Source organism: Cuculus canorus, chromosome 1, assembly GCF_017976375.1.
Source record: "Cuculus canorus isolate bCucCan1 chromosome 1, bCucCan1.pri, whole genome shotgun sequence".
Classification (NCBI taxonomy): domain Eukaryota; kingdom Metazoa; phylum Chordata; class Aves; order Cuculiformes; family Cuculidae; genus Cuculus; species Cuculus canorus.
The window spans coordinates 119,689,823-119,707,209 of record NC_071401.1 but is presented as its reverse complement, the minus strand read 5'-3'; the positions used below and the strand labels follow the sequence as shown (position 1 = coordinate 119,707,209).

The 17,387-nt window shown below is 41.8% G+C and overlaps 1 protein-coding gene across 4 annotated transcripts; it reads right to left on the bottom strand.

The window, feature by feature from the left end:
* Positions 1–854: 854 nt before the first annotated feature.
* Positions 855–9,090, bottom strand: CLDND1 (claudin domain containing 1). 4 transcript variants are annotated; one of them, XM_054086687.1, is made up of 6 exons: positions 9,015–9,090; positions 8,281–8,459; positions 3,961–4,259; positions 2,734–2,841; positions 2,212–2,349; positions 855–2,103 (listed from the first exon to the last, which is right to left on the bottom strand). In XM_054086687.1, the coding sequence occupies exons 3-6, from the start codon at positions 4,244–4,246 to the stop codon at positions 1,883–1,885; spliced, it is 753 nt and encodes a 250-aa protein (XP_053942662.1). In that variant the 5' UTR covers positions 4,247–4,259; positions 8,281–8,459; positions 9,015–9,090; the 3' UTR covers positions 855–1,882. The 4 variants fall into 4 exon arrangements, with proteins under 4 accessions (XP_053942662.1, XP_053942644.1, XP_053942652.1 ...); XM_054086669.1 differs by having other exon boundaries at positions 9,005–9,070; XM_054086677.1 differs by having other exon boundaries at positions 9,001–9,044.
* Between the last annotated feature and the right edge of the window lie 8,297 nt (positions 9,091–17,387).

Below are 17,387 nucleotides of genomic sequence, written 5' to 3'. Positions count from 1 at the left end.
AAAAATATTACATTCCCTCTCTCAGGATTAGGATTGGCCCAAACATTGCAGAGAAGGAAAGAAGCTGTTTTAGGAGGAAATGTGAAAAATTATTCAACAGCAGAAAAAAGGGGATTATCTTGAATGGCACACTGCTGCTTTTTCAGTGATCATGATTTTTATCATCATCCTTGTTTCATTTTGTAACGATTCCAGTGATGATAACAAAAGCAGGTTGATCCCTATCACACATGATTAAAAAAATAAAGGAAAGATCCTAGTAGGTTATCCTGATCTTTAGTGACCTAGAGACCCCAACCCAGCAAACACAACCTGGATAGAGGCACCTACTGAAAAAATAAAACACAATAAAAAAAAACAGCAGTGAGATAAAAATGTTTTTTTCTCTGCCATTCTCATCAACAGTATCTCACAGAATTCTTGCCAGACTCTCCCATTTTGTCCAGATTTATTTCTTCTAAGACATATTTCTTCTATTAAGTACAGAGGAAGGTGACGAAGGGAATTAAAGCAGAATTAAACAATTTAAGTCTTGGAACAGAGTTTTCTAGATAACACATGCCACGCAGTCTGGCAAGAGTTGCAGTGATTTACAAGAAATACGTGCAGAAGTTGTGAACTAATTAGAAATTATGGGGTGTTGCACCCCCTAATGATAAGTAGGAGAAAATGTAAAGTTAGCAGGAGCCCAAGACTTTAATAAATGAATAAATCTAACCAAACATCTTTGTTTCTGGTGACATTTCTCTAAAAACAGAGAACTATCTAGACATCGGCTTTTTCCTTTTTTTCCCTTTTTTTTTTTCCTTTCAGACCATTCCCTCACCCTCCCATGAGATTCACGCAACACTGAAAATTTCTGAGCTTTTTTATTATTTCATTTAAACAATAGGCTTGGGGCAAGATGGGAAAGAGCAGCACCTTTTAAAAAAACCCTGTTGTGTACTAGATAGGATAAATAGGTGAGCCTTAAAAAAAGTTAGGTTTATATATGTACATATACACATATACACTAAACTAAATTAAAACCAAAAAACTTGAAGGGCCATTTTCAACACAAGAGGGAGGAAAATCCTTATTTCACAGCAAGCAAAAGCACCACAGGTTAAGATTAGAGTGCACAACCACATGTAGTGCATACGCCAAACTAGCCTGGGTCCAGGAAGCAGTGTAGCTAGAGCAGCACATAGCTTCACGTTGGCCTGCTTATCCCGCTTCTTGGCAAAAGCAAGTGCAGAGTCTGCATTCAGGATGATGTGCTCTGCAGGCACTCCCACAACCAGCTGCTCTGCCTGCATTAGTTTTGGCAGAAGCCACATGATGTAGCAAACTAGTGAGAATAAGAGACCCAAACTAAAGCTATAGGACTGATTTAGCTACAGTATTTCCATAAGAGAGGTTTCTGAGTTCCCCAGTGTCTCTATAGGTACTGCTTGCTTGGGTCACACAGCAGACAGCTCCTGATTATTTGTTATTTATACACTGAGATTCCCATTCTTTCCTACCTGCATATTTTCCTATCTCTCTTCTGCCTCATAACACCATTCCTATTTCCTCCAGGCTGATAGGGTAATAAAATTAGAAAGGGGCACATACACCTAACCGAGGAGATATTTAACAATTAAAAGAAGCTTAAAAAATAATAGTAGTAACAATTCTTAAAAAAAACCCGATTTAAAAACCTGTTCAAGTTCTGCAGACTTCCGGCAAGAGAATGGTCATTTAGCCCAGAGGTCTTTGTCTTCAGGGCCTGCAGGCTAATTTGTCTCAACTGCCAAGAAGCACGCAGCGCAAGGCAAACTTCTGACTAAAAGAAAAAAGTAGTAAGGGTTGGAGGGAGAAGAGTCTAAAACATGGAAACCCAATACTTCAGTAGCAGCACTTATGCTACACGGTATGCTTTCAAGAGAGTGAATTCTTTTCTGTTGGTGCGAGCTGCCCAGATGAAAAGAGCAGCTGCCATAAACTGCAAAGGTGCTGAGACACAGGCTAGGCAGAAAGACCAGCCAAATTCACCCCTCACATCATTAGGCAGGGGCAGCTTCTTATGGAGCAGCTCGATCCCAGCTACATAGCAGCCAACCAGGCCCAGCGTACAAAGCCCTAGGGAAGGAAAGAGCAAAGCACAATGAGCTCACCATTGAAGTGCTCAGGATGTCACTATGAGCTTCTGGAGCAGGAAGGGTAAGTGGTGGATGGCAAGAGACCTACCTGCTAGGAAATGGAGGACTCCGGTGGCAATGGCAGGATAAAGGCTACGACAGGCACAAGCACAGAGCCCAATCAGAGCCCCAAAGCACATGAGGCCGAGGCTGACAAAGGGCAGGAGAAACTGTAATCGCCAGAGATCTGCATGGGCAAAAAACACATAAGAAAGGCTTGCTGAAGATGTGCTAGAAACTGATCTTCTCCGACCACCTTATATTCCATTTCTACCCACGCTCTTTCTGCTTTGTTGGATATGCTATGTTCATAGTTAAAAAGGACAAAAGGCCCCAGTGAAGTAGGAAGAATTTAAATCTGTTACCTCCCAAATTCCTGTACTACATTCACAGGCAAAACCTTTGCTAACGTGTCTAAGTTTTCCTTCTCAGTTTTGACCTATGGCCTTGTGCTACTGTATTAAAAAAAGCAGAGCAAGATACAGATGCTTCCCTCACTACTGACTGTAGTTGAGAAACACCCTTTTTTTTAATCCTCCTTGTTTACCTGCTAGAAGTTAAAGACACTTACAAGTTCGATTCAAATCTGTGCCACTGTTGTGATTTCCAGGCTCTACGTACTTCTCCATAAACTGATCAGAAAGGGAAAAACTGATGCAGTTTGTAGTCATATCAGTTTCTAGGGGAAAAGAGAAAAATTACAAAAAAGAAAAATTACCATTAGCTGTCTCACTCTTGCCCTCCCCAATTCCTCCTTTCCCTACCATTTAAGTAATGAAGCCACTCAGAGTTCCATTTTAGAGACAAAATAACCTCTCAAACCAGATTTACAGGATGCCTTAACATAATGTATTTAGCATAAAGTAGTTATTACAATGAGGGACAGCATTCAAACATCCAGAATCTTCAAGCTCATCCTGAGTATCCACAGATAACTGTACTGATAACTGAAATGTGGCATATGATGCTCGTGTTGCTACATACTCTTCTACTCAGAGCTTCACAACCGAGCTGTGCAGAATGTAATATCTTACTAAACAGTCCATTGGAAAACAGGACCAAAAGGACTATTTAAAAACTAGAAAATGCTTGCTTTTGTATACTAAATTTCTTCCTTTTTACCCTTCAGATTTTGCTTTGAAAATGCTATTGAGTGGAGCTAGTTTAAGTGTCTTCCAGAGCAAATGTTTTCATAAAAAAAAAAAAGGAAAAAGAAGTATTTCATATAATGTTTTTTCTCCAGGAAGTGTTTGAAAGTACATTTTTTTCAAGAAGATTCAAAATGAAGGGTTTCACACACAATATGTGTTCAAAATCTATTTTGAAGCAACAAAAAAAGAATACAAATACTTCACTCCATACCCAGCACTACAGTACAAGGAATGTAACGTGCTGATGTCACAGTATGACATGCAAGAAAAATGAAAGGCTGCTAAAAGGAGTGAGTACCCCCTTGATAAAGCAGTATCTTTATTCCACCTCTGGATCCCAGGACCTCTCCTAAAAAGAGCAACAATAACTGCATCCTCAGTTAGGCAGCAGAAACAAATGAAAATCAGGTTATACCAGACTAAATTTAGAACAACTATCATGTGTCAAAATCCAGAGTCTGTAGCACTGACAGCCACAGACTGTTTTGCCTTTTGCTTTGTTTGAAGTTTAGATTGCCTTTATAAAAAATACCAAATAAGCTAGAAACAAGCATTGCAGAAGAACAAAGTGGCATGAATATGTTGTGAGGAAGTTAGCACGTACCACCCCAGGCAAGCTAGGGAAGTGTTAATTGCTCCAGAGATACCTGGTGGGCTGTACCAGTGAGAGTTTTTGGGTACAGTGATACATCTCCGCCACAATCCAACTGTGCCGTTGCACTGAAACAGCGCCTCTGTGTAGGTCTTCTCATCTGCCTCTTCGCTGACAAATTCCTCCCAGATGCTCCTACCAGCTTCACTAATGTTCTCGGCTGGGGACAGGGTGTGGTATTCATACCAGAAGTCAGTGCCAATGGAGGCTGCCATATAAATGGTGGAGATGAGGCTGAGGACACAGGCGATTACTAGCGCTGTAGCGAAACGATTATCCATCACTGCACTCTTGCTGAAGTAAGTAAAGAAAGGGACAAGTGAGTAACTCCTCTGACAGTAAATGCAAAGTTATCCTAGCAGCGTCAAACTCATGACATCATTCCTGTTATGCAACGTCCCTTCAGGATATTCATGTCTTCCTTTTCCGACATGCTGGAATCAAAGGAACACTGAGTAAGTCTACAGTAGTAGTCAGCATCTGCCTGATCTGCAGATCCAAGGCAGGTATCACCCTTCTCCCAGCCATGCTGTGCTAGCTGCTTTCTGTCTAAAACAGAAACCGACACAGCAACAGCAACTCTGTCCCCAAAGCAGATGGCGCAGCTCATTGCCATTTCTGATCCTGATTGTAGGGAACTGCAGAGAATCCATCCACAGCACCCAGGCTGAAGACTTATCTTTCCTTAAGAGATTACCAAGGGTAGAAGTTATTTTTAGTCTGCCATCCCATAAGGCTTTCACAGCTTGGGTTTACAGCAAAGATAAGAACCACAAGCATGCCAAAAAAGCCCTTCCAGATTGTTCACAAAAGGGCAGCCATGCCAAGATGCAGGAATGCCTTCAGGGATGCAGAGAAATGTATCTAGGCACTGGAGACAGAACATCAAGGAAGCACCTAAAGACAGGTTTGGAAATTATGATAACTAGTACAATAATGCCACAACATATACAGTGTTTCTTCTGAAGCACTGGGACTATGTGGGGGAAGGTGCCCTGTTCCATGGCGAACAATATGACAAAAGCTTCCAAAACTGAAAGGCCTTCATGTGCTGGCATGAGGACCTTGTTCTGGCTCCCTGTATTAGGGTTCACTTATGTTCTCCTTTGTAGGGCTGTGCTCACAAACCGTGTAAATTCGGGGTCAAAGGAGGCATGGGACAATACAGATACCACACATGCTTACACTTATGACAATACTGTGACTTTAATGAGTAATTGATTGCAAATATATGGAATGTTTCACAGATAGTGCAATACGTCAGAGGGCTTTCAGATGCCTGTTATGCTCATGCATTTTCTGTGCTTGATTAAATTTATGGATTATGATGAATCAGGCTTGAGGCACTCACCAAAAAAAAAAAAAAAAAATCTATTGAAGTTAACTCAGCAGCCAGAGCTACTCTGGTCGCTCGAGCTACTATCTAATCAGCTCTTGTCCATTGCTTGCCCTACCTCCCTTCTCCCACACACTTTGATCAAAATATTTTGGTCTAGATTCTTTACAAGTGAAGGAACCGCAACTGGAAACAGCAAATGCTTTAAAACACAACACTGACAAGGAAAAACATGAGTACTCCAGTCAGACCTGCCAATAAGAAATTCCGAACCATGAAATGAAGTGCAAATTAAATCAGGGAGTTTCAAAGGTGCTGATGTTTGCTACTAACAATGCCATTCTTGTTTCTTTTCCCTCCTGTCTGTTCGTCTGTTAGCTGAAACCGGCTAACCAGTTTGGGGAGGAGACGTGTACCTATACCATTCCCTGTGGTTAATTTCCATATTTGAGGAGGGATACTGCAGAGAATGTGCCTGATTTAACTGCATCCTCAGAAACAAGTAAGAATAGAACTGATTTTGGATGAACTAACAAGCAGCATGCATTTAAAACACTGCAAAGTTTGCACACCACAACTGTACTTAAATAATAATACTTAAATAATAATACTTAATAATACTTAAATAATAATACACAAGCTGTAAACTTTTATAAACTAAGACAAATACTGAAGAGGAAAAAATCCTTGTATCTGGGCTTATTTATCTAGAAGATGTAGAATCAAATTGAGACTTGAAATCAAATACCCTGTGCAGCGTTTAATTCTTGGTTACGTACTTAATGTCATCTAGCTCAAGGTACACAGGGCAGTGAATGAGCAGAATGGGGAGAGAGTAACTTGCCACATGGGCTGACCTCAGCATTCATCCCCACTAAGTTCACGGAGGATCCCCCTCGTCTTCACAAACTTCACACAAAGCAAATCGGGTGAGTGCTATCCCCAGGGCTAGAACTAAGGAGCTAGGACCTGGGAGCTGAGGAGGTCCCTGGGAACTCACTCCCTGTGCACGCAGCAGAACAGGCTGGCGAGCAGGCTGGTCTGGATTTTCCACTATATTGCAGTCACATTCATTGCAGGAGGAATCCTATGAAGCAGACTCCTCTCTTTAGAAGTGCTTTCGCTGGAAAGAGGAATTGCAAGAACCTACAAGCTCCATGTTCACTGTAGTGTCTGGCAAAAAAAGAACCTAAGCAGGACATTACTGGGCCACTGGTTTGCTGCCACTGCCCGTTAATATAAATGATTACAATAACAAAGTCCTATCAACTTTGTAGCTAACATACCCAAAGAAAACAACTGGACCAAAAAAAAAAGTAATCAAGTAATCTTAGTTTCAGATACAATATCCCTGCTGTCAGGTATAGAACACTAGTGCTGGAAATATCCCTATCAGAGCATCATTAAAACACAACCCAACACTTCTGGTTGGCTTTCCGTGCAACGGCATACAGTAGACTTGGCACAGTTGATGTTAGCTGGCAACTAAGAATGGTTCACAAGTAAAATGAAGGGTTAAAAAATCAAACAGTAAATGAAAGCACTGTCCAGTGTTTGTTACCTACTTGGTAAAAGGGATATGGACACCTACTGATGTTTGATCCCTATAATGCACAGCTCTGGGGATAAGTAGAAAGCAGCTGAAGTGGCTCCAGTCCCCAAAATGTAGCAGGCGGTTTTCTGTGGCATTTGTCCCAGAAAGAACACAGACGGATTTTCGGTATGAAGAAGACAGCACCAGGGCAAGAGCATACCCCCCAATTCCTTATAATAAAGGTCTCCTCAATACTTCTGCCTAGCACTTTAACCACTCACAGAAGAGATGAAGAAATCTGCAACAATTCAGACAAATTTTGAACCAGAAGTTCTTCTTGCCACAGTGCAGTAGACTTGTGTACTGCAACACAAGTGTATATCCAACGCATCTTCATTTAGAGCAGACACACCCACATTTAAACAAGATGTCCTTTGCTCTAAAGATAGAGTCATTCTTCCAGCCACAGGCAGAGCTCAACAGAAGCAGTAAAAAATAGTTACCAGAGAAGATCATGAAGAAAAACACTGTATGTTTAAGAGATTATATCGCACTTTGCAAAAGGTTCTATGCAGAACAGTATGTAAGAGATGCCTTTGAATAAGATTACTTACGAAAAATAATACTACTACCACCATGTATTACATTACTTATAAAGACATAAGGACTGATAATACATAAAACCGATTCTGCTTTTATAGGATGTCAGCAAGAACCCTCATAATTTTAGAAAAGATGTGTTCATAAGGCACTACCAGCACATTTTATTCTAACAGCAGAAGCTATTTCAAAGAAGTTATGGCTGAAACAAAGCTATGAAATGAATATAAAACACAAGGCAGCAGTAAACAGGCACTCAAGTAGAAATGCTCGTGGGATACTTGTAATTACACCCAACTTTTAAAGGAGACACAAAAATTTCAAAGCACCAGTTTATAAAAGAGAAGGCAAAGGCCAAACTAGCAGTAACACTCAAAGGAATGACTAGACACATGCACTTCATAGACAGGGGTGAAAAAACAAAGGCAAGTCAGTAGAGTTGAAAAAGAAAAAACACAGACCAGCACAGAAGAACTGGCAAAAAAATCAACTGGAAGACTAAAGCGTGTATACGCATTTGAAGAAGTTACTGTAGCACAGCAGAAAGAAACACAAAAATATGCTTATTTTTTATGTTGCTACAACGATTGCTCCCTTCAGCCAACAGTGGGCCACCATGTGTAAGAAACTACTTTTATCTGACAACACAAAAAAGGCAGCGCTTGCAGGCATTTTCTCAGAAAACATGCTTGCAATCTGACAGCACTTTGGGAAAGAGGCAGAAGCTGTCTAAAAGAAGGTGTAAATGTTGGGAGAGGGCTGGCAACAGTACACAATAGGATCCTCCTTTCAATGCTCAGGGAAATGAAGGGTTAGAAAAAATGCTACCAAACATTTTGTTTTACCTTCAGAGGTCCTCAGAGTCCCTCAAGACACACAGCTCCGATGCTTGCAGGTCACTTCAGAGACACAGCACCGTTTGTGTCCTGTGGTACGCGGAGAGCACGAAATGCCAACTTCCCATCTGTCCTAACTGTTCCATTCATCTAGCTTCTTCAACACCACCAGTTCACAAAGAAGCAATCTAGAAGCAGGAAGCAAAACCACAGTGCGTGAAATCATAATTCAATTTTGAAGTTATTTAGCAAAAATAGCACTAGTCATTAAGAAAGAAGTATTAAAAAAGGGCAGGAAAGGGGAGGAATGACGGCAGTAGCCCTCAGAAAACAGCACCAGCAGGATCTATCCAGCACAAGGCGGCAAAAATCATGGAACCATAGGATGGTTTGGGTTGGAAGGAACCTTAGCAGGGACACCTCCCGCTGGACCAGGCTGCTCAAAGCCTCATCCAATCTTCCCCTGAACACCTCCAGGGACGGGGGGTCGCTAAGGGACCACGGGAAGGGCTCTGGCCCCGTGCGAAGGCACAGCCCCTCGGCTCCCCCGGGCCGCAGCCGCCCGCGCTTCGCCCCCCGCCGCCGGGACGAGGCCGAGTGGACCATCTTCTCTCCACAGAGCGCGACGGGCGAACCCGAGGCGAAGGCCCCAACGTCCCATCCCTCTATCCCCCCCACCCACCGACCCACCCCGCCACCCCTCGCCCACCACCCATCGCCGCCTCGCACCCACCGCACCGCACCGCTTCCGCCCCTCCGTGCCCGGCGCCCCGCCCCTCGCCCCGCGGGGCACTCTGGGGGATGTAGTTCTCACGCCCCCCCGCAAGGTCTGCGAGGTGCCGGATGAAAGTCACCATGGGAGATGTAGTTCTCCGAGTCATTCCCCGCTGCCGCCATGCCTGCTGGGAGTTGTAGTCCCCCCGCCGCCTCCCCGCCGCCCAATGCGCAACTTTTCGACGCCCACCGGTTTCCCCAGAGCCCACCCGGCTTCTTTCCTTCAGCCACCCGTGGGGGTGCACGGTGCCTGTCACCCTGTGAGCCCCAAAGCATGGACCAGCGCTGGATGCAGACCCAGCTTGAGAATGAAAATCAGAATCATAGAATCACCAAATCATAAAATCATAGGATGGATTGGGTTGGAAGGATCTTAAAGATCATCCAGTTCCAACCCCCCTGCCATGATCTCACTGGATCAGGCTGCCAAAGGCCCCATCCAGCCTGACCTTGAACACCTCCAGGGATGGGGCAGCCACAGCTCCCCTGGGCAACCTGTGCCAGTGCCTCACAACCTCAGTGTGAAGAATTTCTTCCTAATGTCTAATGTAAATCTTCCCCCTTCCAATTTAAAACCATTCCCCCTCATCCTGTCGCTCCATGCCCTTGCAAAAAGTCCCTCCCCAGCTTCTCTGTAGCCCCTTCAGTTACTGGAAGGTCGCTATAAAGTCTCCCTGGAGCCTTCTCTTCTCCAGGCTGAACAACACCAACTCTCTCAACCTGTCCTCATATGGGAGGTGCTCCAGCCCTCTGATCATCTTTGGAGCCCTCCTCTGAACCAACTCCAACAGTTCCATATCCTTGTTATGTTGAGGATTCCAGAACTGGACACAATACTCCAAATGGGGTCTCAGAGGAATAGAGGGGTGATGAACTCTCTGAGACTCGTTTTGGAGTTTCACAAAGCAAGCGTCCTTTATCAGTCCTGGGCAACATGACAGAGTGATCTCCATCAATTGTGTGCAGCGAGACAACAGCTGGGACAGAACAAATTCCCCGCTTATACACATGGATAAATTTCCCCAGAAATTATGCATATTCTATTACTTTCCAAGGACTAACTTTAATGTTATTATAAACTTCTCAACAGTCAAACCTCTTGCTAATTTGGAGCTTTGGAACCAGCTCTCTCTGACCCTGCATTTGAGGCAGGGAAACACTGCAAACAGACGTGATTAGAGAAGAAGACTCATCCATTCAGCACAGATCAGACTGAACACAAGGTGTTATCATCTCCAAACACTGAATGGTGTCTGGAAAAACACTGTCTAAAAGAAAACATGCTGTCAGAGGGACATTCTGTCTAACTTTCGAAAAATACAATTACTCCGATGAAATTTGACTTACTTTAGCTTAAATAAAAAAAAATCCACTTTTTGCAATAGTAACTACTTCTTGCATCAGGTTCAGCTCAAATGGCAGCAATCCAGCTCCACACCTTCACACCCCAGCACTGCCCTTGCCTGGCATGAGTGTGGCACTGATTAAGGCCAAAATTGCACACCTGCCCGACACAGACACTTGGGAATCAAGAGTCACAGTCCCAATGTCCTACACCTGCTGTAACGGCCATGAATTTTTACAGAAACACAAACCCCTCCTCTTTGCAGACTCTAGTTCCTGCAATTTCAATTATTCAATCTCTCCCTGCAGCTATAAGGCTCATGTTTCTCTATTTGTTCTTTTTTTTTTTTGCTTGATTGCTTGTAAAAATGGTGACACCATATCCTGGCTGAATGACTTGGAAAACACCAAGTACGGAAAAAGAAATTTAGTAAAAATGGCAAAAATTGGCAATACCGGCTCCATGCCCCAAAAGGGATATTTCTCCCATCCCTGGCACCCAGACCCACGCAAATTGCAAGTGGACTCTAAAAACTGGTTAACAACTCCCTTGGCTGAGAGACCATCACACCCAGTTTTGATTTTACCAACCTCCAAACTAGCAAACAAATACTCAGAAAAACCAGAATCACATCTGAGGTTTTCACATCTCTGAGGACTTCTGACCAACTCCTCTCCCAGGGCAGCTAGGAAGCAATTTTGCAGTGAAGTAGGAAGCTAGGATGGTAAAAGCAAAAGCAATGATACAAGAAACTTCTCTGACTTGCTGCAACAAAATATTTTTTTTAAGTATTAGAAATTCTATTTAATTAAGAAACCTCTACCTGTACACCCCACCCTTCCAGATCATGGAACCGTCCCAGGAATACCTCATAACGTAACTGTCTACAGGGATGTGTTTTGGGGTCTGACCAGGATTTATGCTGGACTCTAAGATATTTAACATCTTTACCAATGGCCTGGGAGAAAATAGAGCATCACTGATAAACTTCACAGATGACACAAGGCCTGAGGGAAGGGTAAACAATGACATGGAGAGAGCCCTGGTACAGGGTGACCTGATCATCTGGCAGCCAGGGGCAAGCAAACATGCATTTCAATAAGGTCATTGATGAGCTCAGTCATTTAAGAGCAAAGAGTGGAGGCTATACTTACCTGACATAAAACTTTATCCTGGGAAGCACAAAATTAAAAGGACAAACAGGTCACAGTGGATTACCAACTGGCAAAATGGTGCTGGGGTCAAAACCATAACTTTTCTGCAACATCAGATGTATAAACAGATTAATCACATGGAGGAAAGAAGTTATATCACATCTAGAGTGGCTGCTGAAATATCGTGTCTAGTTTTAACATGTTGATAGAGAGCAACCTGAAAGGGGAAATGAAAATCACTGAGCAATTAGAAAACTTCTCTCAGTGAAATACATAACAGAAGATCAGTCAATTGAATTTGTCGAAGAGAGAGCTTAAGAAATTGTAAGACCATAAAATACAGGTAATGGGAATAGGGAACAAAAAAATTGATAATATTTTTTTTCAGTGTAGCTGGCAAAACTATCAGAAGTTGAAGCTAGAAAATGTTAAAAAAAAAACCCCAAACCTTCTGTGTCCTAAACCATGGGATAAGGAGAACTGGAACTATTCACTGTAGAGAGTAGTGAACTATCTAACACTGGCAAGTCCATAGGTTTTTCTCCTAACAGATCTAATCTTGTAAAAATGAGAATCAGTTCTGGAAAAATTTGCAGACACTGCTACTTCCATTACCGAGTTAGCCTATAGTGGCCTCCTCTTCTTCATAATCTGCCCTGATCATTATGATGTGCAGCTGCCCATAAACAGCCAGAAGGAAGAGATGTGTATTCATGTTATTTATTTAATTTCAAATACTCTATAAAAATTTCACCTGGATTTTTTTCTTTTTCTGGAAAAATACTCCTCCAATACCCAATAATAATGTTACAAATGAACACACAGAGTCTTCTTTGCTAACATCCATGATTTTTTGTTTTCTCTTTTTTTAACACCTCCTCGTGTACCCCAGCAGAGCTACAGAACAGGATCATTTGGCAAGCTTTAAAAGTGAAAGTTTGCTTTTGTACAGAAACTGTGGCAGTTTATACATGAAAGCATGAAGGGAATAATGCTGATGGCTATGGCTTAAACCCTGTTCCTGCTTTCTGCAAACCTGAAGTCTCCTTGGTAGCAGACCTGGAGCATGTGCATTAGTACGTCTAAGAGAAGATCTCAGGCACTGACAGAGAGTTTAACATCAGAGTGCTGCGAACAGAATGAACAAACAAACAGAACCCCAGTACGTTGCAAAAAAAAATTTGTGTCAAACAAAGTTTGTGTCATTTTAGCTCTCACAGTCTAAGGAAATAACGAAACATTTGTAGGAGGCGGCACCACTGGTATGAAATGAAGTTGATACACAACGAGAAACAAGATGAGAAATAAAAAAGCCTCCTTCATCTGTCATGTTTGCTTCAGGAGTTATTGATTCAGACCTGAAAAGGTGTTCAGAAGTCTGGCCATTTCTTCCAATACTACTAGTTAATTTACTACAAGATGTAGCCTCTCTCAACAAAAATTCTCTTTCTAATAATAAAAAGGGCACTTATTGGTTTTTGTGATTTAAGCACCATCTATCAGCATTTCACACAGCCAGAATGAGCAGAAAATCCCATGGTCTTTCCTCAGATCTCTTTATTGAGTCTTCCTGATTTTATTTCTGCCTTCTATATTTTTCTGTCTGCGGCACAGAACATGGTAGGCTAAGAAAACCCAACCCTAATGATAATTTTTGGAGAGACCTTCTAGATGTATTTCTTCCACATACAATGAATGGCACAGGTTTGCTTTAATGATATCCACTTGTCCTCTCAGACAGTAGTGTCCAAATCTTTTTTTATCATGCACCCCATGAGTAAAAACATTTTGATCGTGCACCACTGTTATATGTATTTTTAAAAATATTACATACATGTACAGCTGTATTAATATGTGTACATTATAAAACATAAAACCAAATATAAATTTAAAAAGGCTGAGAGAAAAAGGAAATAAATGCTATTTAAAAAATATTTATTTTATTAAGTGTACAAAAAAAAAATTTCTTGCCACACTACAATTTGCAGACCACTGCTCTGAGTATGGAACTATTTCAACCCCTTTGCGCTCAACCCCTTTGCATTGTCTCAATGCCCACAATTTCACCTGAATCACTTCTACTCTCTCGTCTTTTTTCAGGGGTGAAATTGCTGTTGATTAGCATTCATCTGGTTACCTCTGACACTGCCTTCACCTAGGTTACAGCATAGTTTCAGCCAGTTTGGTGGGGGGGTTAGTTGTTTTTTGCTTGGTTTTTTGTTTTTTTTTTTAATTAGGTCTGCAAATGTCTATTCCTTACAGAACGTTTTTGAAGCATAATCATTTAGAAACTATTACACTTCTTTCTTTTAAGGCCAAATGAACCTCTGTTCCTTCTCAGCATTTATCATCATTAATAATTGACAGATATGTAGTTTATTTTATCTACATGCCAGTGCTTATATAAAAGCACATGTACAAGCTGGAATAAAACCGCATTTAAATTATTAGTGAAATAGAGAATGTAAAAAAAAAATTGAAAAAAAAACCTCAAACCCACACCTCGCTATAAGAAACGCTTCAGCTGCAGAAATTTGTCAGGGGAGGTGTCTCTGTGTGTAACAAACTCAATCAACAACCCCGCATACTTCCTGTGCAGATAGTTCTGCTGTGCATCTCCCTTACTGAGCCACAAAATCAGAAGGCTACCATGCTACCACGTATCACAGCATTACAGAGCTGTGAACGAAGAGATTAAGTCGTTTTTGCTTGCCGCTGTTGGAAATATCTTAGCCTTCCCTACAAGGACGATCCAAGGAATGGTAGTCACTGACAAGACAAACTTCACAAGGGCATTTGAGAAAACCAGGACCATCAGAGAAACAAAGCAGAGCTGGCCAAGTGCAGGGTCATGATTACAGTATCTGCCATGAGCCTGTGGTTACAAAAGCTTTAGGTTCACTCTCAGGTTCGAAACTACTCAGTACCCAGTGGCTGCATTTTTTCAGAGCTGCGTAGAAGGCTGGACAAGATGGGTACTCTGAATGGAGGAACACACACCCAAGCCAAGCCAGTAGCTGTTGCTTCAGCAGAAAATTTACACATATCTGGCAAAGTCTGAGAGGAGGAAAGTGCTGTGGAAACATAGGAGAGGGGTGAGGAGAGGGTGGAGGCTGTCCCAGTGACAAAACATTTCATTACATCTTTTGGATCTTAGCACATCATGTGCTGAGCTTTCTGGAATATGTATGCAGAAATGTTACAGGGGGAATTTTTGTGTGCTGAATATTTTTCAGAGCTTGGCTCTGTCTCAGAGAAATGAGCTCTGGGAAGAGTAAGACCCTCCATGGTGATCTAAGTAAATCAATACCACATGAAAAAAACATAAGGCTTACAGACTACCGACAAATATATCTGCTACTGCTTCACTTGGATAATTACAGGTCGCTTCATTATTCATTGCAAAACTTCGTATTATCTTTGCTAAACTTCTGTCTAGATAAGGAGACGTTGCATACATAACATGGCAACACACAGCAACATCCACAGATCTACTTAGAGCATTCAAGAAATACAGAGCAGATTCAAGAGAACAGAGTTGACCCCTGTTGGAAAAAGTTTACCATCCAATTTTCTGGTTAGTAAGTAAGGCTGTTAAACTACAGGGAGACAACAAAGTGAGGAACTGCTAATACAAGAATACATGGATATATGACTATCTTTATTGGTCCATTAAGCTTTTTTTAAAAGTTACTCACTTTTTTGTGTCTCTGGAATGGGAACAGGGAGAGTGAATTTCAAGAAGATGTATATCGCAGTGTGAGATGAAGAGAAAGAAATTTGTGCCTGATCTCTAAAGCTTGCAACAGCATGTAAGCTGTTAGGATCAAAGTGCAGAGTAAAATAACATGTAGGTCCATCTCTGCAAGAAAGGCAGAACTATTATACCACAGTCCATAGCGTTCAACTGATCTACTCCAGTGATGATGGAAAGGGAATGCCGCTATTTCCCAGTGCTTCTAGGAAGAAAAAAATGAAACACACTCCTTGAAGCAGAAAGAAGCAAAGATGACACAAAACTCACCTCTGCACTGAATCTATAAAAAAACATTTCTGTAAACTGCAAGATGCTTGGGTGTTTTTATGCAACTCTTAGCTGAAAAGTAGGTATATTTTTTTGTAATCTTCAGATGGTGAGAAGATGATTTTTACCCTGTGCTCCCTTACAGGTTCACATTTAATGTCTGTGGTACACAAATCAGTAATCAAAGCCAGAGTGATTTTATAGACCTTGATCTTTTTTTCAGAGTTTGTGACGGCTGAATTACACTTACTGAGATAATTAGATCCTCACACATTCCATGAAAAATAGAGTCCACTAGTGCCCTACCAATAGGAAGGCGGTTGTATAGAACTAGCTCCTTATAAGCCATCAGCGTATCTAAATATCCCTTGATACAGCAGCCAGTAATTTAATAACATCTGGCACCTTTTTCAGGTGCCTGGAAGTCTACCAGGTACCTGCCACATAGAAGCACATAGCCTGAGCACTGGCAGAGTGAATCTGAGTGTGTCCAGAGTGCATTGGAGGGATTGATTTGCTGTCCATGTAATTTGGAATTGCTCTTTGCTTATGGAGTCATACATAGACATAATCTTATCTGCCTGCGGCTCAAACATGCTCCAGTAAGCAATTTGCTCAAAGCTTTGAGAATCCTGAAGACGCACCTGGTCTGTGAACACGCAGGTGGGAGGGAGAGGAAGGAGAAGATGAAATTATCTGCAGAAGAGAGGAAGGATGATGAAGACCAGAAGTAGAAGTTTCAAATTAGTATGCACTGCACAAAGCTATAATAAGTTCAGTAGTTTAAAAAGTGAGAAATGTCACTTGAATCATGTAATGCTGAAAGGGCCGACTGTAAGCTAAGCCACAGTTAGAGCAATATTGATACTGCGAATCAAAGATGAAGGAAATCAGAACTCTTTAAGTGGAGCAAGCACTGTACATAACAATGGCTTAAGAGCCATGTAGGCTGCGCAGTCAGAAGAAGGAACAAACCAGTGCTCTGGAGACCAGGACTGTGGCCAATAAGCAAGCCTGCACGGGATTGGGAACATCAAGTCAAGCTTCAAATCGCAGAAGAATATACGGTACACTGGAAAAGTGTCCTCTATGTTTCAAATACATTCATAAGGCTAAGTGTGGGGAGCCCAAGGCTAAGGAAACTGGAGGGGCTGCAGGGCAGGAATGGGGCACTGGCAGGGCAGTGGAGAGCCTGGGACTAATACAGAACAACTAACTACAGGGTAGAACTGAGAAGGTAGTTTTACAGGTTTTTCCTTAAATATGTTTGTATGAGTGAATTACTCTCGCCAGAAAACAACAATCATAAATTGACAAAGAAAGTAAAATCTTCTAAACCTCAGAAAAATTGAACTTGTCCTGTAAAACAATTTATAGAAAATGTTTTGAATAAAGCTAAAGAATGCGGCACCAAAACTGATATCTCTGACTTCTTAGCTAGTACAGTCTCAAACCTCTGCAAACTAGCAATATCCTGTCCTAAAAAATAAAAGGTTCAGAACCTTGAAAAATACCTTCCCTCCCGCCAAAATAAAAGCAACTCCCAAACCTAGTTCGCTTATACAGGCAAATGCAAATAAAATCAGTTAAACTAAACCTGATTTTTTAAAAAAAAAGAAGAATGTGTTTCTTCTGGAGACAGGGTTTTGACTAATCAGCGACTCTTGTTGCTTGTCCATTAGATATGTGATTGGCTAAAAGTATATGGATGACTCCCCCAAAAACCACTTTTCTCCTCCTCCCTCCCCCACTCCTCCCCCCTCACTTGCTAACATCTTTTTAAAGATAACCTTGAGGGCAAGGGTATGGGGAGCTCAGA

Coding starts and splice junctions, on each gene's coding strand:
- CLDND1 (XM_054086687.1), bottom strand. CDS start 4,246: ATGGATAATCGTTTCGCTACAGCGCTAGTAATCGCCTGTGTCCTCAGC. Junction 2,842..3,960: donor TCACTGGTACAGCCCACCAG/GTATCTCTGGAG, acceptor CTTTTCCCCTAG/AAACTGATATGACTACAAAC. Junction 2,104..2,211: donor AGTCCTCCATTTCCTAGCAG/GTAGGTCTCTTG, acceptor TTCCTTCCCTAG/GGCTTTGTACGCTGGGCCTG.